At 48.2% G+C, this 23,035-nt stretch overlaps 2 protein-coding genes across 2 annotated transcripts; both read right to left on the reverse strand.

The window, feature by feature from the left end:
- Positions 1-1,567: 1,567 nt before the first annotated feature.
- On the reverse strand, positions 1,568-14,390 carry HEATR9 (HEAT repeat containing 9). The gene is made up of 15 exons (XM_045983840.1): positions 13,694-14,390; positions 12,819-12,868; positions 11,360-11,541; positions 10,981-11,107; positions 10,716-10,772; positions 10,475-10,531; positions 9,738-9,795; positions 9,238-9,368; positions 5,286-5,468; positions 4,787-4,879; positions 4,573-4,692; positions 3,198-3,271; positions 2,686-2,737; positions 2,173-2,259; positions 1,568-1,927 (listed from the first exon to the last, which is right to left on the reverse strand). Exons 1-15 carry the CDS (start codon positions 13,779-13,781, stop codon positions 1,568-1,570), a joined length of 1,719 nt encoding a protein of 572 aa, XP_045839796.1. The 5' UTR covers positions 13,782-14,390.
- Positions 14,391-15,206: 816 nt separating this feature from the next.
- On the reverse strand, positions 15,207-21,121 carry CCL5 (C-C motif chemokine ligand 5). The gene is made up of 3 exons (XM_045983841.1): positions 20,893-21,121; positions 19,428-19,539; positions 15,207-15,447 (listed from the first exon to the last, which is right to left on the reverse strand). The coding sequence occupies exons 1-3, from the start codon at positions 20,966-20,968 to the stop codon at positions 15,360-15,362; spliced, it is 276 nt and encodes a 91-aa protein (XP_045839797.1). The 5' UTR covers positions 20,969-21,121; the 3' UTR covers positions 15,207-15,359.
- Between the last annotated feature and the right edge of the window lie 1,914 nt (positions 21,122-23,035).

A 23,035-nucleotide genomic window follows, 5' to 3' on the forward strand; every position in this document is an offset into this window, starting at 1 on the left:
TCAGGGTCCTGGGATCGAGCCCTGCATCAGGCTCTCTGCTCAGCAGGGAGCCTTCTTCCCCCACTCCCCTGCTTGCCTCTCTGCCTACTTGTGATCTCTCTCTCCATCAAATAAATAAATAACATCTTTTAAAAAAGGACAATTCTCTAGAGAGCTAGAAATACGGAGGAGGAGGAGGAACAGAGGTTGGAGCTCTGTGGGCAGGATTTTGCTGGAGTTGAGAGCCTGAATTAGGTAGTTAGTAAGCCCTTGTTTGTACTCACAGGCTGTTAAGGCCCAGGGAAATTGCGGTTAGATTGCTCATTGGCCCAAAGGTACAGAGTGGGCAAGAGAGGAGGATCATTTTTGCCATTTTTGGTCTTTGTGCCACACTAGTGGAGGCAACTAGTGTTGCATATAATCCAGGATAGTGAAACTACTCTTCCGGTTTTTACTTACAACTCTCTGAGGCAAAACGTGCATCTGAAAGTGGTGGGATAGGTAGGGAGAGAACATCGGAGTGACACACACTGTGTGGAATTCAGATAACTGGACCACTCTAGAACCTGGAGTGTGGGGAAATGGAAAGGTGCATCTATTTTACTTTGACCTTTCTCTGCTTAATCAGAAGTTGACCTCACCGTAGATCACTTCAATCAGATTGGGGGAATCAGTAGGGCTGGCAGGACATTTTTAACCTCTGGTGGTCACAGGGTCACATGACAATACTGAAGAAAAGAGAGAAAAGCAGCTCACATTTGAGTGCTTACTATGTGATGCTAGGCACTCTGTTAGGATTTGTGTTATTGTTTACTCCTCAGAGGAGCTCTCTGAAGTAGTATGCATTATTCCATCTTATTACAGGTGAGGAAACAGATTAACTTGTCCAAAGTCAAAGTTCAAAAAAGTGATTGTCATGGTCTCAGGGTCCTGGGATTTAGACATCAGATTTTCCTGACTCCACAAAGTCTGGGTTTTTTCTTTCTGATGGAGGATATAGATTGTTGGGATTGGTGTACCAGGTCCTATTGGCAAAGGGAAACAGGCCTTTAGAACAAACATGGGAGAAACTGAAGCAGTTTTAGAGAGTAAATAGGGCCTATCTCGGCATGGTCCTGAGGAAGGCAGAAAGCAGGTGGTGATGAGACCGAGATGGTTGGTCTTGAGTATAGCCTCGTTACCTCCTGACCACTGGGAAGTGGTGAAGAGGGGTGGCAAGTTAGTAGGAGGAAATGGTCCAAGAGCCAAGTTTTCCAAGATTTTCTCCTACTTTTCCTTCTACAGCCCACTCTGGGCAGAGGTTTATTCAATTCTGGGCATAAACAAGGGCTTGATTTAGGGAGGCAGGTTGGCTACTGGAGCAGCTCTGTCTCTTTCCCTTTGTGAAAAGGACATGTGGCCAGGTAAATTAATACTCAGCCAGGAGAGAGGAGACCTGAGTTTCTGTGCAGCCCCTGACAAGGACCAGCAGTGATAGGTAGAGTGACACTCATTTATTCATGCACGATAGGTATAGATTGTTTTCTCAGGGGAGCCTGAGAAGCATCCTTGGGGAGAGAGTGGGGACTTGGTCCGAAGAACTGACCTATTAGGAGGTTTTAGCAAGGATCCGGAGCTGCTTCCTGATCCTTGGTACCCAGGGCCCTGTGGCCGGTGCCCTGTGTTTTGGTTTAGAGGAACGGGGTGGGAAGGCAGAGCCTTTCTGGGCACTCAGCTTTTTCTTTTGGTCTGGTGTGGCTCTGGACTTCGTAGTAAACAAGGGGTTCAGCTGTGCAAGTCGGAAGTCTTGGATAGGTAACTCTTCTAGGTTCTCAGGCTCCTTCCGAAACCTCGTAGGCCCTTCCTCCTCATTAGTCTTAAGTGCCTCATATTCACAGAGAACCTTGTTCTTCAGCTTGTTTTGGATCCAGGGATCAATTGAGGCCAAGAGAGTTAATGTTTCTAGAAGCTGCATTGAAACAAAGGTCCTGTGGCTGGCTCACTTCAGGCCAAGGTTGGGAGCAGAGGGGGTGCCTCAGGGAGGGGGGGTGCTCTGGCCACAGGCCACTCTGTCCCCAAGGAATGAAGTCAAGGGATAGTGTCTGAGACTCATTCCCCTTTCCTCCCTCCTGACAAAGAACAAGTGGTGAGGATGGATAGGAGAGGCTTAGAGGAGGGGTAGAGAAGCAGAAGAGGTAGGCAGGAATGCCTTACGCTTTTCTTCACAGCCTGGCTCTTTTCTGTGTCTAGCATGTCCAGGAGCAAGTGGTACACTTGCGGACTTCGGATCCCCAGGACGCCCTGGCAGAGGCAGAATGAGAGTGACTTAAGTAGGCAGCCTAGGAACATGCCCCATCGGTGCTCTTTTCCATACTAGTCCCCCTCTGATGACCCTGTGGCCTGGAGAGAAGGGGTACTATGGCTCCCCAGCCAAAGTACCCCTTTCTTCCCCTTTTGCGGCCACTGCATTGGGTTCCAGTGCATACTGTTCACCAGAAGAGTCAAGACTATCTAAGCAAAGCCTCTCATACCCATCTCCTGTCCTTTATTCCACCTACCTCTTGTCCTGAAAAAGAAGTTACCCCCTGAATTCCTGGTAGGGCTGGATTTCTAAAATAAGCAAACCTCCCCAAACTTCATAGCCCTTTCTGCCCCTAAGTAATTGTGCTCATTGCCTGCTCCCCCTGCCATCAGCACATGTGGTCAGAGGGGCAGAGCTGGCCTTACCAAAGAGATGACTGCTTCCTGGCGTGCAGTGGCATTTGAGTTCATCAGTTGCCTGTGTAGAAAGGAAAAAGTGTGTTATCCAATTAGAGGGTAGGGGAGGAAGGCTGGTTGTTCCTTCTCGAAGCCTAGAGTGAGTCAGGCCTAAGGCCAATGAATGGTGCTAATTTCATCAATTGCTCCCTCTTGTTACTTGTACTTCGGTCAAGAAAGGAGCTAGGAAGGGAAAGGCAGGAACTGCAATTTGCCAGGAGGCACTGAATGACAATTAGAACTCACATCTGTCCAGAACTCTACCTTTGACAGATCCCTTTCACATCCTCGTATTTTATAGGAACCCTGAGTGGTAGGTATTACAGACAAAGAAAATCCCAGGGGTCAACGAGTGAGTTGGCCAGGGGCATGGGCAAGTGAGAAATAAGAATTGGGATCAGATTTTCAGCTCTCTCTGACCCTGGGCCCCTTTTCCAGAGCCTAGGATTTGGCTCCGGCAGCTCCCAGCCCCAGCCACTCACGCCTCCACCAAATTCATCATTGTAGGCTTCATCTTGAGCTCTTCCACAATTTCAGCCACAGCCTGCCTCATAGCCTGAAGGAGGATTAAAGGGGGATAACAGAGAAAAGGAATGCGGGAGTGTACCTTCAAGTGCTCACAAACCTTCACCGAACATTGACCTTGTGCTACATATGGCTCTTCCCTTGAACTCATCCGGTAGGGGAAGCAGACCAGTGAGTAGGCAGTCACACTATTGTCGTGTTACAACTGAACTAACTATAGAGTGAACATAAGAGGATCTCAGTCTGGGTACCAACAAGATTTGCTGGAAGAAGTAATGCCTCAGCCGAATCCTGGAGGGTGAAGGGCAGTTAACCAGTAGAGGGCTGGGAGCAGAGTGATTTTTTTTTTTAAAGATTTTATTTATTTATTTGACAGAGATCACAAATAGGCAGAGAGGCAGGCAGGGAGAGAGAGGAGGAAGCAGGCTCCCCACGGAGCAGAGAGTCCGATGCGGGGCTCGATCCCAGGACCCTGGGATCACGACCTGAGCTGAAGGCAGAGGCTTTAACCCACTGAGCCACCCAGGTGCCCCTAGCAGAGTGATTTTTGGGCAGGGTGGAGGGCATGTACAAAAGCTTAGAGGCAGGAGAGAGCACACAGAGGTTAGGGAACAGGAAATATTTGTTTGGCTAGGTGACCACACTGAGACTCTTCAAAGTGGAGCACTCTGAGGAATTACACTGGGATAACAGGTATAAATGAGGACAGGATCATTTTAAGCTTAACTGGTGCGTGGCCCTGAGCAGGAGTGGGGAAGAGATGAAGCTAGAGAGGGAAGCAGGCCTTGAAGGGCAATGTAAGCCTTCCTGAGGCCATTGGGGAACTACTGAAAAGTATCATGCAGAGGTGAGACACAATCTGATGTACATTTCAGAAAAATGTCTTTAGAAGTTCTGTGGCTGGTTCTGTAACAAGCTACGATAAAGATAAAGCAAAGGTGCACAGAGGAAGGCAGGGTTCATTCTGTTGGAGGTGGTTTGGGAAAGGTTCCCATGGGAGGCGTTTGGACTGGCCTTGCGGGAGCCATGTTACTGTGACATGCAGGAGGAGGGAGGAATGAATAAATAGCATGAGGCAGCTTTTCACCTCGAGCAGAGGGAGGAAGGGATGACTTGGCACTTTTCACTGAGAGAACTGCCTGAGCAAAGGCAAGGTGGGTTGAAAACATGGGCCCCATTAGGGGAATGGGAACAGGGAGTGCATTAGTGCCTTAGAATGAATATGATACTTTGTGGGGCAGTGTGGTGGGAGCCAAGCCAGCGGAGGTCTTCAGAGAAGGGAAAGGAGGCGGGTTTGGGCTGTCTGGGTTTGGGAACTTTGGTCTCACTTACAAGGAAAGGTTCATTATACGTCTTCCTCCAGAGCAGGTTAAATGTGAATCCCTCCAGCCCTTGTGCCTGGATCTTTTCCAGCCCAACGGTCTTGAGCATCTGGGTGGCTTCAAAGCGGTGCTGAGGGTAGGTGTGAAGGATAGACTCTCTTCCTCATCCCTCACCCTGTGCTAGTGCTGGAGAAGAAAGGGTCCTCGGCAGTCTGAGAGCTTACCTCAAGGACACAAGAACAGCACAGCTGGTCTAGGATGGCCCTGGTGACTGTGGCCGTGTGTATGTGCATCATCTTGACCAGCATCCTGAGTGCCTGTGGGGGGCAGGCAGAGTAGGGTGGGGTGTACAGGGCCAAGAGGTATCTGGACAGCCAGGGAAGCTTGAGGGCTGAGCCTAAAACTCATGGGGAACAGATGGGGTCCATTCTCCTGCCTCTTTGCCTTTTGAGTGAGAAAATAAGTTCATGTATGCACATAGTGCACATTTATAAATGAACACTCATACAAATCAAATATATACAGACACATGTACACTTACATCTGTGTGACCCCTTACTCGTGTATATACATATTCACAGACACACAGAGGGCCCCACAATGCCCTCCACTGAAGCTTCATTTCTCTGTTTGAGTATGATGGGCTCCAGACTGTACCAAAGTCAGCACCAGCCTCTGGTTCCCCAGCGCTCCCCAGGGAGCCCAGCCTCCTGCCCCTCACACCTTCATCTGCTGCGTTTTAGACCCTTGGCTCAGGCAGTGCAGCAAGAACTCTTGGGCTGTGTTGCTGCAGGGCCTCAGGAAACCCAAGCACAGGGCTGCCTCCACAGCTGCTTCATTCGATGACTTATTTATCAGCATCTGCAACACAGGTACCAACTTCTCTTCATCCCCAATTTGAGTTCTCTGAGGGAGACAAGGAGTGACATGGGCAGGGGGACTATGTTTTCAGCCGGCCTTTGTTAAGAGGGCCATTCACTGCTACTTTCAGAGCACAGTCCCTCCTCCTCATGTCCTCAGATTATTTCACCCACTTCCCCTTATTTGTGCTGTCCTCCACTTGCTCCTAGGGCTTATTTCCTCATTTCTCTAGGACTTTATCTTGTGGATGGATGCGTGTCGCTCTCTTCAACACTTCTGCTGCCTTAATTCCTGACATTTAAAAAAATACATGTCATTGATCCTACTCCTGTTCTCCAATAATCTTGTTCTTGTCCACCATTCTATGTCAGCCAGTAGTTTTCACAGGTTTTTATCATTATCCATTACTGTGACTGTTCCATGATCTCCATTTCATGGATCCCACTCTCTGACCATCACCTCCTATCTTTCTAACTCACATGCTGTCGCCATTAATTGTTGGACTCTGCAAGGATTAACAGTCCACGGAGCACCTTTTCATTGCTCCTCATTTTCTTCCCTCTCTACCCAGCTTAAACTCCGTGGTCCTACTATAGTCACTTGCTTGCCTCACTCCTTTACCTCCTCTTGCTTCATTGTAGTCAACACTCCACTTACTCTGTACCTGCACTTCTGGAGAAAAGCATGCAGTCATGATAACTGATCTTGCTTTAGGTGTGTGAACAGAAACCTCATGTAGACCCTTAGTGCTACTAGTAATCAGACTGTTTTTCCCTGGGCAATTCTTGTTCCCACCCTCCTGATTCACAGCCTGTCCTCTGGAACCTCCAACACTTATTCCTCCTCCATTCTTAACTCTCAGCTGATGATCTTGCTTCCTACTTTACTGAGCAAATACAAGCAACTGGAAGAGAAGTTCCAGAGGCACCGACCACCATTTCTGTCCAACACCTGCACCCATATCGTTCTTCCCTCCACTTATGACTATGGACTCTGACTGTCTAAAGTCAGTCTTTCCACTTGTATGTTAGAGCTTATCTCTTCTCACGTAATCACAACTCTTTCTTCAAAGTTATAATTTTTTTAACTACTGGACCATAGAAACATGCCATTATTTTTCTTTTTTTCCCCTAAAATCCACCCCTGGTGCCAGCTATAGCCCTTGCAAGCAAAACTTGGAAAGTTGTCCATCCTTGCCATCTCTAATTTCTTCCCTCCTGTTCACTCTTAAACTCCTTCTGTCAGACCTACAACCCCATGACCCCACCAAAATTGTTAAGATAATCAAGGATTCCTGCATTGTTAATCTATGTGTCAGTTCTTAGTCCTTATATTATTTGATGTGATTGGTTTGATTCCTTTCCTTGACATATGTTCTTCACTTGGTTTTCAGAATTCCATACTCTTGGGTTGTCTTCCTACCTAATGGCCAGCTGTCATTATTTTTTTATTTTTTTTAAAGATTTTATTTATCTATTTGACAGAGAGAGATCACAAGTAGGCAGAGAGGCAGGCAGAGAGAGAGAGGGAAGCAGGCTCCCTGCTGAGCAGAGAGCCCGATGCAGGACTCTATCTCAGGACCCTGAGATCACGACCTGAGCCGAAGGCAGAGGCTTTAACCCACTGAGCTATCCAGGCACCCCAGTATGAATTACTTCTTAAGTCTCAGTTTTATTCTTTTCAATTTCTTTACTGGCTATATCCCTTCTCTCTGTTTCAGACAAGGGCCTACCAGTATCAATTCTAGCTGTATCTTTAGGACAACTATAGCGAAGGTATACAATCTTGATTCATGCAGCTGTACCACTGGGACACAGCACTGAAGAAAGAATATGTCTGCCTTTCTCTTCTTTCTGCTCACACCCTCTTCATTGTACCCCCAACACATACCAGTCTGCTTCTAACAACCGTCTCCTTGAGCTCTTAATATTCGATGCCCCAAGACTTTATACTTGGTCCTTAGTGATCTCATCTAATTGAATGATTTTAAATGCTGTGTATATGCCAACAACTCATAAATTCCTTTCTCTGGTTCAGTTTATAAAAACTCGAAATTGTACATACAACTCTACCTGCTCTCTCCCTTGGAGGTCCAGTAGATGTCTCAAACATAACTTGTCCAAGCCTGGACTTCTGCTATTACCTCCAAACCCGTTCTGTTTTCAAGAACCTCTTAGTTGGCTTCATCCTTCTTTCTTCACTGTCTTTTGTAGTGGCTTCAACCTGTCAAGAGTTTTACTAATCCCATTGCAACCACCATGGTCCATGCCACCATTTTATCTCCCCAGGATTGCTTCAGTAGCTCCTAATTGGTCTTTCTGCCTCTACCTGATGCCCTTACCCCCATCTCCCATCTTTTCTCAGCAAAGGGAACCTTTTTGAAATATAAGTTAGATTATGTCACTGCTTTGTTCCTTACTTCATGCAGAGTAAAAGTCCAGGTACTTGAAGTCATCCAGAAGCAATGATGTAGTAATGATCTAGTCTAGTAGATCTAGTCAGTCTAGATTGAGTCTCCTGTTAACCACTTTGACCGTCCTTCATTTTCTGCTACTTTCTCTATTTCCACTCCACTGCAGCCACACTGGCCTGCATGCTCCTGCCTTAGAGCCTTTATACTGATTGGCCCTTCTGCGGGGAATGCCTTCTCTCAGATATCTGCAAGGCTAACACCTTCACCTTTTTCATGTCTTTGCTCAAGCCTTCCCTCCCTTCTGTGTTTAAAACTGCAGCCTAGTCCCATCCCCATTTGGCATTCCTGATTATCCTCACGCTGCTACCTAATTTTTCCACTGTACCTGTCACCTCTAACATACCATATAATTAAGTTTTCTGGTTATTATATGTCTCCCTAACTGGAAAGTAAACTCCACAAGAGCAGGGGATCCTAGTCTGTTGAGTCCCCTGGTGTATCTTAAGGGCCTGGGACAGTGCCTGGCATGTGACAGCTGTTTAATACATATTTGTTGAGTAAATGGATGAATGAGGACTTCTATTTCACACAGAGCAGTGATGGGGTCAAAGTAAGGTGACCCTAAATGGGAAAAAATTTGAGTAGTGTTGCAGACTCTTTTGATCCCTTTCCCCTCTTTTTTTTTTTTAAAGATTTTATTTATTTATTTGACATCAGAAATCACAAGTAGGCAGAGAGGGAGGCAGAGAGAGAGGAAGGGAAGCAGGCTCCCCGCTGAGCAGAGAGTCCAATGCGGGGCTGGATCCCAGGACCCTGGGATCATGACCTGAGTGGAAGGCAGAGTCTTTAACCCACTGAGCCACCCAGGCACCCCTCCCTTTCCCCTCTTGAGAGAGGTTTTTTCTTTAGTAGTTTATTTTAGGGATGATAATTGTTACCATTTAAAAAGCACAGGCATTGAACAAAGTGCTTTACATACATTATCTCATTTAATCTCAACAACGCTATAATTACTATCCATTTCATTTGTTATATGTTCTTGAGTTTTTATTGAAATATAGTTAATAAAGTGTTGTATTAGTATAGTTAATATACAGTGTTCGGTTTCAATTTAGTGATTTAGCCGTCCTGTGCATTACTCACTGCTCATCATGATGAGTGTGACTATCTCCATTTTGGAAACTGCGGCTCCGCAAGCCGGCTTCTCAGGGGTTGTGTGACTCCTCCGTGGCCACGCCAGCGCTTCTATTCAGGGAAGCTGTTCCACAGGGAACTCCACAAGGACAGTGTCTTCTCCCATCAAGGCTAGGAGCTAGGTTACCTTTCCCCTGACCTAACGCAGCCAGCACCATCAATTACCTTGTCCTACCTGCCCTAGTTACTGACTCTCCTCCCAATCACCTTGTCTTTGGGGACAGCAGCCCAAGAGTTCAGAGCCGCTCGTAGCCCTGTCAGAGAATCCATCCTTCGCCCCTCATTTTGTCCCTTCAGCTGTGTGATGAGAACCTGGATCACGTGCTTCTGCAGGCAACCTGGACAAGGGAGGGTCCTCAGGTCAGGGCAGAGCCTCAGGGATATTCCTCTCTGCCAGGATCCATTGGACTCCACTGTGCCCTAAAGACAGAAGTTCTGTGTTCTGGATCCTGAGGTGTTGCCCGTTCTCCCAGGACACTAGTGAAGCTGGCGGAGCATGGCTGCAGTTCCAGGGCCCCAACCCCTCCCTCCTAATCTCTTCTCCCTTTCACCCCACTTTCCTCTCTCTGCCCACAGTACCAAGGCGAGTTCCCAGATCCTGCCAAATGCTAGGTAGAAGTGGGTATCCTTACCCAAAGGGGAAAGGGGCTACACTGCTTCCTTTTTCACTTTCCCCCACTCCCCTCCCAGAGAGGGGACATACTCACCCAGCATGGCCAGGCTTCGACAGGCCTCATACTTCACTTTCTCTGGACCAGTATGGGCCTGATTTAAGAGGCAGGTAGTGGAGATATGCCGTATGGTGATGGAATGTCAGAACATTAAGAATCATCTCAGCTTAACTTTTCATTTACAAGTGAGGAAACCGAGGTCTAGAGAGTAACCTGTCTATGCTCATACACAGGACGATAGGCAGGATGGTGCAATGGAAGGAACACAACTCCGGAGTAAGACTTTTGTTCAGATCCCTATCTTGTCTCTAGTAGCCATGTGACCTTGGGCGAGTCACTTGGCTCACTTTCAGAGATTCCATTTTATCATTAGAAAAAATGAGATACCTCTGCCTATTTCTAATCTGTAATATTTAAATGAGACTATGGATAAAAACGCATGTTCCCCATTATAAATTGGCCTATAAGCACAGGGCATTGATTCGGTTAAGGTAGAGAATGAACTCAGTCCCAGTTCTTTTCTGCTTTTTAATTGAGGGTCTTTTCTGTTAGACAGAGGGGACCTTCAGGTTCCCTTAGCCCCACCAAGCTGCCCTTCAAGGAAGCCAAGGGCATGAGATGGGGCATGCTGTACACTGGCAGCTCTCTCCTCACTGCAGCTGACCCAGCATCCTTGCACCCTGGTGAGCCTTGTCTGTGCCCCTGTGCCCATGCTCAACATACCTCAGACCCTGTTTCCTCCTCTTATGTGCTCCATGCAGCCCCAGACTCACCGCCTGCCATAGTGCCTCCATGACAAGCTTGTCACTGATGCCTAGGCATCCCAGAGCCTGCAAGAACAGGGGTGGAAGAAAGGGAAGAGAGCTCAGGCACCACCCCCATCAGTTACATCCTCTGGACACAGCTGGAGTTTTGTCTTGGAATACTGTCCACCTCCCCGCAAGCATCTTTCTACTCCCCAGCTCAGCCAACTCCTACCTGTGGCCATGTTCCAGCACCCTTGCCACCTCTCACCTGTGCTGCATAGAACTGCTCCTGCTCTCTGGGAGATTCCAGGCTTTTTGTGAGTTCCTGCCCACCCAAGGGAGCCAGGAGAGAGGAAGAAAGGAATTAATACAGTTGTAGAACTTCAAACAGAGAGGAGCTCATCCAATCCCCTTTCCTTTCCTCCCTCCATTTTGTAGGCAGGGACTGAGGGCTGAAGGATAATGTGAGCCCAAGGTAAGGGCACCCACAGAAAGGGAGTCTCCCCATTCTCCCTCCCACCATGGCCCTTGACCTTTAATCTTTGCCACTTCAGGGGGTTCCCAGTAGGGTCTGAGGGCTTGGATCCTGTCTGAGATTTTACAGTCAGCTTGCTCATAGGGAGATGGAATTTTTGGATGGGCGTGTCCTCTTTGAGTTGCCTGTGTGAAAAATTGCATAGGCAGCCTTGGTCCCCTTGTTTCCTCCTTCGCACTTCACAGACGATCCTCTGCTCTTGGTCCTCAGCCCAGCTCAGAGATCGGAGGAAGACAGATGCTCCTCCTCCTACCCCAGGCTCCTCTCTGGGATCTGTAAGCTGATTTGTCCCGCCCCTTATTCCACTCCTTCCTTCTCCTTCCTCTCTTTCCTAGAATGTATGAAGGGTCTGGGGAAGAGGGAGGGGCAAAGCACACCTAGGGTGATCTCTCATTTTCCGCAACATTTTCTGGGCTTCCCGTTCCTGTCGCTGATCATACAGAGTGTGCCAGTGTGTGTAGATCTCAGGCTTCTTGAAGTAGCAATAAGGCACTGAATGTGGCTTGCTTGGGTGCTGCCTCCAGCACTCTGGGCTGGGGGGAAACTCTTCCTTTGGCATCTGAGGGGGTGGGAATGGCACAGCAGGGGTAGGGGATATTCCTCAGCCAGGAAAATGACCAGGATAAAAACGGGACTAGGTGAGAGGGACGCCCTTTAGTCTCTCATCTCAGCTAGAGTCAGAGAACTCCTACCCATTGTGTGACTTGGGCAAGTGACTTCACCCACCAAAATCTCAGTCTTCTCATCTGCAGAATGGAGCTAATAATCCTTGTTCTTTCTGTACCCCTTGTTGCATAGAACAAATGAGAAAAAGGTTGTGGAGCCATTGTTGATCTGTAAACCAATCTGAGTATACCCTTTGGCTATTTGAGGATCTCAAAGCACTTTGAAAAGGCCATCTGGGCAAGGAGATGAAAAGGCAAAGGGTGAGGAAGATGTGGAGTGAAGAGGGGAAAAGACAGGCTACTGCCCCTTCATTCAGGCGTGCAGCAGATACTTAGGGGTACCTACTGAATGCCAACCCCTGTGCTAGGTGCTGGGGAGGCAGTCATCATCCCTGCCTTTGTGGAACTTAATAGTTTACTTGGAAAGGCAGAATTTCCTTAAACAACTTCTCTCTTAAACAGTCGTGAAACTGCAGCTCTGATTGTAAGTGGAGGGTGGTGGGTGGCTCAGGGGACTTTCTCTCTGCAGATGTGGCTAGAATTCACTCCTATCTCTTCTCCAGGATTTGTCAGAGTCAGTTTTCTGAGCAACAAGCAAGGGGGGCTTCAGCCAGTGGTTCCCAGTGTGGCGACTGAGAAGATCATAGTCAAGGTTGTCAGGTGATTGCCGTGATTTCAGAAAGTGGAGTGCAGACTCAGAATGAGAAGTGTTGTCAGATTTAATGAAAACCAAGCAAATTTAAAAAAAAAACAGGATGTGCAGGTAAATTTAGATTTTAGGTATTGATTACGATATTTGGGACATATTTATATAGAAACATTATTTATCTGAAATTCAGATTTAGTTGGGGACCCAGTATTCTGTCTGGCAAATCTATGAGGATCCCTCCGTCAATGAATAAAAATGACTCCTTTTTAAGCACTGCCTGCATAGCTTGAGCCTTATAGATAGTATCTCATAGCAACTCCACAAACGGAACCTGGGACCGAGGAAGCTCCTGCGGCTCAGGGAGGGGAAGTGACTTGTCCAAGGTCACACAGGAATTAACAGCAGCCAGCCCCAGGGATGAGTGTAACTGTTCCTTGTGACCTGGCCTTAAAGGAAAGGGGCAGTTTGCTGTTCCTCCCACTTCAACAAAGCTCCCCCGGGGGGCAAAGTTAGAGGTCTTACCTGGTAGCAGGACAAGGGCAGGTGAACAGGAGCCATGACTTTTCTGAGTTCTGTGGTACAAATGGTGGGCTAAGAATCATCCGTTCAGGCATTCATTTAATCAGCATATAGTGAATGCTGCATGTTACAATTATTTGGGGGAACTTTTAACATGCCTTGGCCCTACATCAGACTAATTGAATCTGATGCTCTGGGGATAGGGCCTAGGCCTTTCAGAAAGCTCCCCAGAGGATTCTAGTGTGCAGCTGATGGTGAAAACCAGTGGTTTCGTTCAGTGGTTCTCAGACTTGAATGTGCCGTAGAATCACCTGGAGAGCTTCTTAAAACCAATTTCTGGCACTCATTCTGAGTATAGAGTCAGTAGATCTAGGGTGGGGGCTGGGGATTTGCAAGATACCGATACTGCTTGTCCTGGGACCCCACTTTGAGAACCATGGATCTAGCTGGTGAGACAGAATTGTTTACTCATGATTAACGAAGGGAGACAAGTGTGAGGTTAGAGGCACAGGTGGTACAGATAAGGCCCCTAACCTGCCTGGGAGGATCAGGGAAGGTTTGCTAGAGGCTACGTTTAATCCACCTAGGGGTTAGCCCAATAGATAAGGGGGAAGAGCCTTAGGCACGGGGAAAACTTCTTTCAAAGACTGGGAGGTGGTAGAGAGCAGGGTGCAGATGTGGGAGCGGAAGCTGGGAAGACAGATGTCCCATCTTTGAGGGTCCTGGAGCTTACCTTGAAGGCCATGGGGAGCCACCAAGTGTCCAGTGACCTGCCCTCACCCTTCCTGTGGATTTGCTGACCCCTATCTTGGGAGAGACAGGGAGCTTTTCTTTGCAGACTGCACCCCTGACTCTGTTCCTGTCTATTCCAGCCTCACCTTTGGTCCTTTCTGGGTATTCCAGCCATGGGTACTTGAACATCGACCTGGAGATATCAAAGATATCAGCTGATTTTTCGTAGGCCATACTCCTCTTCTCCTGGTGGGGTCACAGGAAACCCAGGCAATACAAGGCTGTTGGGAGTGTGGGGGCGCAACTGGGGGAGACCTGTCCTCTGTGGGACAAGAGGGACTGGTGAGGGGCTGGGGCTTCTGTGGGTAGAAGCTTCCAAGTGTTGAGCAACCTGATCTCCTAGGTAAATGGAAGATTCCGGTTCCATTCTTGAGCCCCGCCCCCCCCCAGGCCCCACCCCTGGAGTCTCCAGCCTGTGGCCTTGAGCTAGTCAAGGTCATTCACTTGACCTCTGAGAGTTTCAGTTTCCTCATCTGAAAAGTGGGAAAGTCATGCCTGTCTGGGAGCCAGAGGGACTGTGGTGAGGCAAGGCACATCAGCCCATGGGAAGGGCACAGGTGGTTCTTAGGATTAGTCACCAGGAGAATGGCAGGAGTGGGAAAGTCCCGTTTAAACACACACCTCCCTCTTTAGGAGCGAGAGACAGAGCTCTTCTCTATGAGAAGGCAGTGAAGAACTGCCTTCCGACCCTCCTACTTTTGCATATGCTGTGCCCTCTACCTGCAGGCCTTTCCTACCTGCTGAACTGTTTCTCCAATCTTTCAAACTTCATTTAAAAGTTATCTCATCTGTGATGTCTCTTTTCTCCCCCAGGCACCCTGTCTCACCCCGTTCAGTGGTGTCACCACCCCCCCCCAACTCCCCCACTCCCAACGTGACCACAGTCTTTTGAACAGTTGCTTCCTTTCGGTATTAATCATAAGTTTAATCTGCCTGAAGTTAAAGATTGTGGCTTGTGGCTCATCTCTCATTCTCCCCTCCAACCTCCTATGTCTGGCCTAGTGCCTGGCACACAGCAGCGAGCTCGCTGTGGCAAGAAAACCTGGGCCGTCAGGCCATCAGACTCAACATCACCAATAAACGAACACAAAACCTGATGTGCTGCCCTGAGAAACACAGTGTCAGCCATGTGCTGTCCCCGCCAGAAATGTTTAACCTGAATCGAATTATGAGGAAGCGATCAGCCAAATCCAAACTAGGGAACAGTCTATAAAGATTTGATCTGAACTCCTAATAAAATACTTGAAGACACACAAACACACAGTCTGCTAAAGAACGCTTAAAAGACAGGACAGTTAAATTGAGGAAGGAGGGTTCCTGAGGAGGCGATCAAACCAGGAGCCAGCTTGGTAACTGCATGGAGAGTTTTGTTGTTTTTTTTTTTTTTTTGCATGGAGAGTTTTAATGGGAAGCTGATTTCTCACATTGTGCCAGTCAGCCCTTCCCAGTGAGGGGCTGAGAGAGGAGCTGTGGCCACAGGGTTTTACCGAAGGAGCCCAGTTTTCCTCCTTTCTTCGCCTCCCAAGGCAGGCTGACTTCCTTTCTGATTGCAGAGTTAGGACCAAATAGTTGAGGGGCTTCGTGTGCACAAGGCAGAGCCTCAGGAGCCCTTGGGAGCTTTAGGTGGAGGAGGCTTTTATAGCTGCTGCTGGATGAGGTGTCCTCCCAGGGGGAAGTGAGAGTAGGGGTTTGGACAAGAACAAGAAGCACTAGGGAAGTTTGCATGAGTTCAGGTTCAAGACGCCCTCCATCCTAACTCATCTCCAAAGAGTTGATGTGGTCCCGCACCCATTTCTTCTGTGGGTTGGCACACACTTGGCGGTGCTTCCGGGTGACAAAGCTGTGGGAGAAGAGGAAAGGATGAGACCTGGTCAGCACTCGACAGCCATTTTTGGGGATGAGGTGGACTGAGCCACAAAGGGACGACGATGATGGTACTGGGGTGGGGCACCCTCGGAGCTCCGTATGGCTGGATTTGTAGCTTTTAAGGAAAGGATATTTCCTCTCCTGTTGGGTTGTAGGGCTCCAAGCTAAAAGCAGATCTGTGTGTATTTTAACTCCCACCAAACCCGTGCAGGCTGAAGAGGTAAGGGCATGTGGAGCCTGAGGAGTCCAGGGTTGAGCTGGTCAACCACTAGCCTTTTCTCAGGGCTTCTTGATTTTAGACCCTGTGCCGGGTGCTCAAGATGTGAGAAAAAAAGGTGTCTTCTAGGAACTGAGTCATGGTTGAGTAGGTGAGAGATAAGAAGTGCTAAAAAGACCAAACACGCGATTTGGCTCTAGATAGCGCAGTAGACACATGGTAGACACTCAACAAATGAATACATCTGAGTGTGTGTGTGTGTGTGAATGACAGAAGGACATGACCCTGAGTCTTGATTTCATTATTCATGAGTGGATTCACCCTGGCAAATCACTTAGGGCCTCCAAATCTATTTGAGTGCCTCTAAAATATAGATAGAAATAATTCCTACTTTGCACTGTTGTTGTGAGACTCACAATGAGATAGTATTGTGAAGTTTTGGAAAATACCAGGCATGTATTGGAATGTTGTGGGATTCCTCTTTAGGCGGGATCAGAGGAACATAACACCAAAGGTCTTGGTACTGGGCATCAGCGCTCAGAGAGGTCAGTGGCCCCAGGGAATAGCCATGGTCAAAGCACTTCTGCCAATTACTGGGCTGGCATGCGGAGGCCTCTGGGAGGTCGAGGCCTTATCTCCACAGGTGTTGATGGCAGGGCTGGAGGTATAAAAGCCTGCGGGGCTTGGCCTCAGTTCAGCTGCCTGCCCCACCTGTTTGCTGGGAGACTGTTTCTATCTAGGGGAGACTGTAGGCCTAGAGCAGTGCTGTCTGTTAACATGTTACTTTGGGGCCAGGCCTGTCTACTTGGACCTTTCTCCTTTTGGCTTCTTTAGGATGTTTTCCTGCACCTTTAGGAGCCCAGATGTTTTCAGACAAAGTGAAGACTTAGGTCGTCTGGTGACCATGAGGCTTTCTTGGTTTCTTCTGAAGTTCTATCCTGGATAGTGTTTGTGCTCCAGGAAGCCGCCTTTCCTTTTCTGAGATTCCGAGCCTCTTGGCCATCTCTCTTCCTTCCATTCTAGTGTGCAGAGGAGAGAAAGGGAGCAGGTGGAGTATGTTGGGCTCTCATGCCTCCTAGTGTTTGTTTGCTTATTTGGGGTGGTGAGGGAGCTTCAGACCAAGCCCCTGCCCTTGTTCAAGCCACGAGTCAGACAGGAAATCCTACAGACTTGCTATCCTCTCTTCTCGGCCCCCTCAGCCTGTGGCCAGGAAATCAAAAGGGCAGGAAACGAATATCTGGGTTGAGGGTTTCTCAGGCCTCCATTTCCTCCTGAAGAATGTGAGACTGAGGAACAATCCCTTCTGGCTAAGCTTCTCTCCCTACCCCCATTTTGGGGACCCCTTACGTGCCTGACTTCCCTCCTGCTTCTCTTCCTGCCTGTTCTCTTGGGAGCAGCCTCCTTGGCCTGCCCCTTGAGTGCTGGTGTTCTCAGAATTGCTGCCCTTTTCTGGATATTTCTCCCCAGTCTCTGGCCCTAGGTCTGGCACAGGGCGGGCGCTTAATAGGTGTTTATCGAGTGAGTTAGTGAATGAACTGCTTTTGCTCAAGTTTTACCTGTCACTTCTGTGTGTACAACAGTACATTTGGAGAAGGAGAAGTTAACACTTATCAGGCTGTATGCTAGGATATATTCCAACTTCATGTTTCATTTCCTTGTTCTCCCTTTGACTCCATTTCACAGATGGAGAAATGGAGGCTCAGAGGGGTTAACTGCTTGATGGCTCCGAGCTCCTGCAGCTGCCAACAGGCACAGCTGGGATTCTAACCTAGGCTGACTGGAGCCAGCGCTCACCAAGACTCTGGTAAAGATTGCCACTCTCATCTCAGGAGACCCTTTCCTCCTATCAAAAAATGTCCTATCTCCGGCCTCTTCTCACGCTCCCTGCTGGACATCGCTGCAGGGTTTTTGTGCTGGTGCTTGGGCTCTTTCCTCTTTCAACAGCTCTTCCTTGAGACTTGGGGAAGGGGGGAGTCTGCACTGCTCCAGCCATCTGGGTAGAAACCTAAGTATCCCTTAACCCCCTCTCGGCCTTGCTCCTGACCTCCCCTCACCTGCCAGGGCTTGCTGACTCCTCCTGTGATGGTTTTCTACCCCGTCTCTCCTTCCCTTCCCCTTCAGGTCCTGTTGAGCCTCAATACCGCTCACTTGGGTAACCGTAACAGCCTCTTAACTGAACCTGACTTTCTAGGCTTTCCCTGTGCCAGCTCCTCTCACTCGCTCTAATGCTTTTGCATCCTCGTGTGGACACTCGAGACCTTCCTTTCTTTTCTACATGGGAACGCTGCCTCAACCAAAGGATAGTCCTGGCAGCGTTTGCTCGGCCTAATGTCCCCAGTCCCTCGGGCTTTTCTCGAACACCTGTTGCAGCAAAGGTTCCCTCACCTCTGAGGCCGGATGTGCTCCCTCTCTCCTTTTGTAATGTTTCTTTGTGCAAGGGTTGCTCTAGTCGCTCTGCACCTGTCTCTTCCTTGTATCAGACTGTGAGTCCGATAGGGCAGGGATCGTGGCTTATTATTTATCTTTACCTGCCCGTAACGGGCACTCAAATAAGACTTTTTTCTTTTGAAAAATACTTATTTTCAGAGATAAAATGGGTAGTTAAGTAATAAGTAGTTAAGATGAAAGAATTACCACCGTCCTTTGAAGGACTCACCAGAACGAAAGCCAATTCTGAATACCTATAGCTTTGCAAGTATCCCAGGAATTTTTGGATTAAAAAACTTTGTGGGATGCCTGGGTGGCTCAGTTAACTGTCTGCCTTTGGCTCAGGTCATGATCCCAGGGCTCTGGGATTGAGCCCTGCATTGGGCTCCCTGCTCTGGGGGGATCCTGCTTCTCCCTCTGCCTGCCATTCCCCCTGCTTGTGTGCTCTCTCTCTCCCTCTTCACAAATCTTTAAAAAAAAAAAAAAAGGCATTACTGTTAGATAGGAAACTTCATGATTACCCCCATTTTCACTTTTTAAGTCTCTATCTTTAATTTCTTAAGCAATTATCACTGTTGACCTTTCCGTAGTAGAAAGAGGAGGCTCCAAGAATAGGCTCTATCCCTCACTTACTGTGCAACTCACCAAACCTCTCTGGGTCTCAGATTCATTATCTAAAACGTGGAGAGAGTTACACATACCTGTAAGGGTTGTTGTGCTGAAATTTAGGTATAAGTAAGGCATTTGATAGAGTGTAGGCACTTTCTAGGTAGTAGACTGTTAATTTTTTCAAATGCATTAGTTTGCATGTTTAAAAGAGAATCTCATGTCATTGTTTCCTCACCAACTGATAATTTTCTTTTAAATACACTTGGCTGTAACTAGGGCCCTGAGCTCTCTTCCTTAGATCTTCTGAGGTTATAGGTGGATTCAGTAGGGTGTGGGATATGGGGGAATGTGGGATTCTTAATTGGAAAGAGATGACTGTGTCGATCTTTTCTCCATGGAGGGGAATTGTAGGTCATATTACAGTCAAATCCTACTCATAAAGATCAGAGACCTGACCTAGTCCGTCAAAGTGGGGAGAACAGCCCCAGGAACTGCTTGTCTAATTTTCTATGTGATAGTGGGTGGAAGCTACAGAGGGAGGAACTATGGCTACCTGAGCAGCTGGAAGATGGGTAGGAGTGGATAGGGCACCCTCTTAAAGGGCTCCTGGGGGGACTGGCTCTGGGATAAAAGGTGTCCCTTGCTCACCGCCCCCCACCTCCCTGCCCTCCAGGGTCCACAGGTCTCACTGTGGGACTCACACAACTGCTGGCATGGAGCACTTGCTGCTGGTGTAGAAATACTCCTGGATGTGGGTGAAGGGCAGTCGGCGGGAGATGTAGGCAAAGCAGCAGGGGGTGGTGTCCGAGGCATCTGGGAGGAGAAAGCAAGGAGACCCCTGTATTCATTGCCATTACTTACGGGGTATTGTGCTGGGTACATTCACTTGGCCATGGACACACTGTAACAGAGTGGGGGATGCTAACAGAGGACTGAGAAGATCTCTGCAATCCGTCATCTAATCCTTGAGCCTTACTTGTATCTTTCTACACCATATCCCTTTGCTTTTGGTTCTATGGATATGCCAGACTTCCTCCTAGCTCGTCTTGGGCGCTTTGCCCTTATTCTTGCCTGCCTGGGATCCTCCATAGATTCAGAACTTTGTTTCTTTGAGACCTATGGTGGGTTGGGAGGAGGCTTCCAAAACTCAGACTTCATGGCTCAGCCTCAACCCCTAAGAGGGACCTGAGGATGAGTATTGCATCCTGGGAGCCTCTGGCTGAGGCATGGTGAGAAGGTCTCTGAACAGAGAGGAAGGACTTTTTGTTGGTCAGTCAATTCAGGACAACACTGGAAAGTGTCTGCTGTCACTTTCCAGTAGAGTCGGAGTGTTTAAAAGCCAGATAGAACTTTGAACACCAGTTTCCCCACTTCCTAGCTATGTGACCTCAGGCAAGTTACTTGACTCCTCTGGGCCCCTGTTTCTCCATCTGAAAGTCCAGCTCAGCCACTCAAAGAGTAGTGGCAAGTATTAGATGACATGGTACATGCAGAGCAGTCAGCATAATACTTGATCCATACAAGGCTTTAAAAAAAAACCCTCTCCCAGGTTGCCTGGGTGACTCAGTTGCTTAAGTGTCCCACTCTTGATTTCGGCTCAGGTCATGATCTTGAGGTGGTGGGATTGAGCCCTGTGTCAGACTCTTTGCTCAGTGAGAGTCTGCTGGAGACTTTCTCTTTTCCTCTCTCTTGGCCCCTCCCCACCACTCTCCCCTCCCCACCACAAATATATCTTAAAAAAAATAAAAAGTTAAAAAGTTAAAATCCTCTCCCAAGCCCCACTTTTTCCTTCTATGAAATGGGTAGAATAGGACTGTCCCAACCTTAGAAGTTTCTTAGAAACACTGCTGGTGATAGGCATGAGTTAGCTGTGTTTCGAGGTCCGTCTAGGCTGCCTCTGCCTGCTAATATCCCCAGCGTCGGTCCACACTCAGCTCGTGAAGGGCTTGGGTGTAGATGCTGAGGACAGAAAAATTGAGCAGAGAGGGTCCCTGCCATAAAGTGGCTTTGAGATCTCTTGGGACAGCTGGACATCTGGGCAAAGCAATATATAGGAATGTAAATTATCGGGTTCAGACAGCATAAATGCTGCAGCTGAAAGGAGGGCAAAGTCTGGGCCAGTGTGAGGGTCTGGCTCCAGGCAGCAGTGGTCGGGACCTGACTTACATGGGGAGGCAGAGGCCGGAGCGCAGAAGGCGGCAGTGGCAAGGAGGACTGCAAAGGTAGCTGCGGAGACCTTCATGGTACCTGCTGGTAGAGGCTGCGTGAGAGCCACCGGCTGTCTCAGGAACCTCTGTGGGGATCTTCTGCAGCTGAGACTGGCCCTTTTATAGAGTCAGGCCAGTAGAAGGGGCGCCCCCCCCCCCAAGGGGAGTTTCCAAAACAGCAGCCACGTACTGCTTGGTATCATAAGTGAAATTGCAGAAAACGGAAAAGAAAACTGAAATAGGTTCCGGAAATTTGAGTCTCTTTCTCTCTCTCCTCCTCACTGCCTCTGATCCAGAGTGAGCTCATCGGTTCCTTCTTTGCCCTCCAGAAGAGCTAATACAGGCACGGGTGGTGGAAAACCTCTTCCTCTGATGGCATCTTCAGCTTCCTCTTTTGCGGCAGGGGTGCTTATCAGAGGTCCGGAGGCTGCTTCCCCGGGGGTGGCGGGGGCAGTTAGGATGGATTAGAAATGAACTGAGTGTTGATTCGTTCGCTTTCAACCACATACATTACAGATCCGTATTTCCCCTCTCATCCACGGAAGGGAGGGTTCTCTGACATCTAGCCCCCAAAGGAGGTGAGAACACCCACCCTAGGGTGCCAGCCACGATTCTAAGGATCTTACAGGTCGGCTCACATACTATTATTATGCTCATTTTCCCATTTTATAGATGAAGAAATTCAGTAATTGCTGGGATCCCATCTCATTTCTAAGATCTTGGATACAAAAGTTACAGAATTTGAAAGCTGCAGAGTACCCTAAGGATCATTTCTTCCATGTTCTTCAATTGCAGAGAAGGAAACTGAGGCCCAGAGAGTAGAAATGACTTGCTAAGAACACACAGCAAATGAACAGTGGAATCAGAACCCGATTCAGTGCCCTGTCCACTCAGTACTACCTACCATGAAAATGTTCATGGTTGAGACCACCATGTGGTGGTCTTGATTAGAGGCAAGGTCCTTACTCCATTCCAAAGACTTGGGTTCAGTAAATCTTCATCCATTCCTTTTTTTTTTTTTTTTAAGATTTTCACTTATTTTTGAGAGAGCAGGCACAAGCAGGAGGAGCAAAGGGAGAACCAGACTTCCCCCAGAGCAGGAAGCCTGGTGCAGGACTTGATCCGAGGACCCTGAGATCATGACCTGAGCTGAAGGCCTACGCTTAACCGACTGAGCCACCCAGGTGCCCTCTTCATCCATTCCTATTTGGATACTTCAGAATACTGACGGTTTGGCCTGGGCCGGGCTGAGGTTGACATCTGAATTATCTAAGAGAAAATTGTCTAGCAACAGCGGCAAGAGCAAACAAATAAAAAAAAGTGTAACTTTAAAAAAATATAATCTTATACCAACAACGTTTTCTTGCTAACTCTTGTGACCTATGTAACTTGACGTCTGAGAGTAACTGAATCACCTAGAATGGGAAGACCTTATCTCATTTCTCCTCACAGTGACATTGAGGAAGGGTGGTTATTCTCATTTCACAGAAAAGGTCAATAAGGTCCTCAGGGTCACATGGCTGATCAGTGGGATTGCACCGAGGTGCTTCTGATGACCAGGCTCAAGCCTTTTCCACTGAGTCACCTCAGTCAGGCAGTTAATGGTTACTGCGTCCTGTCTAGGTGCCGGCTGCTGCCCTAAGCCTGTCCTAGGAAGCCTCTCCTCCCCGCCTCATGACTCATTCACCCATTTACAATAGAAACGCAGTTTTGAAAACCATGGCCATCTCATTTAAAGAAACACATGGCAGGCACTTTGGAAGCCTTCATCTGTCCACACAATAATGGTTTGCCTGCTTTAACTGTTCCCCTCACACAGTCCCCCAAGTTACTAAACGTGTGGGAGGCTGTGTAGCCTGGTGGTCAAGAGCAGGGGCTTTGGTGTTTTCCTCATTTATTAGACAGACTTTGGCCAGGTACTTAATCTCTCTGGCTTCGGTTCCCTCATCTCTGATGCAGTGGTAATAATAACACCCGCCCCCCACCCCACAGTTGTTGAGACAGTTAAGTTCCTATAAAAGTATTCATGTATAAAGGTCTTAGTACCATGCCTGATGTGTGTTAGGTACTTACTAACACTAGCATTCACTAACTAGCTAACT

This window comes from Meles meles, chromosome 18, assembly GCF_922984935.1.
Source record: "Meles meles chromosome 18, mMelMel3.1 paternal haplotype, whole genome shotgun sequence".
NCBI classification, from domain to species: Eukaryota; Metazoa; Chordata; class Mammalia; order Carnivora; family Mustelidae; genus Meles; species Meles meles.

Coding starts and splice junctions, on each gene's coding strand:
- HEATR9 (XM_045983840.1), bottom strand. CDS start 13,781: ATGGCCTACGAAAAATCAGCTGATATCTTTGATATCTCCAGGTCGATG. Junction 10,773..10,980: donor TGAAGTGGCAAAGATTAAAG/GTCAAGGGCCAT, acceptor TTGGGTGGGCAG/GAACTCACAAAAAGCCTGGA. Junction 9,369..9,737: donor TCGAAGCCTGGCCATGCTGG/GTGAGTATGTCC, acceptor TCCCTTGTCCAG/GTTGCCTGCAGAAGCACGTG.
- CCL5 (XM_045983841.1), bottom strand. CDS start 20,968: ATGAAGGTCTCCGCAGCTACCTTTGCAGTCCTCCTTGCCACTGCCGCC. Junction 19,540..20,892: donor TCCGGCCTCTGCCTCCCCAT/GTAAGTCAGGTC, acceptor TTCTCCTCCCAG/ATGCCTCGGACACCACCCCC. Junction 15,448..19,427: donor TGCTCCATGCCAGCAGTTGT/GTGAGTCCCACA, acceptor CTTCTCCCACAG/CTTTGTCACCCGGAAGCACC.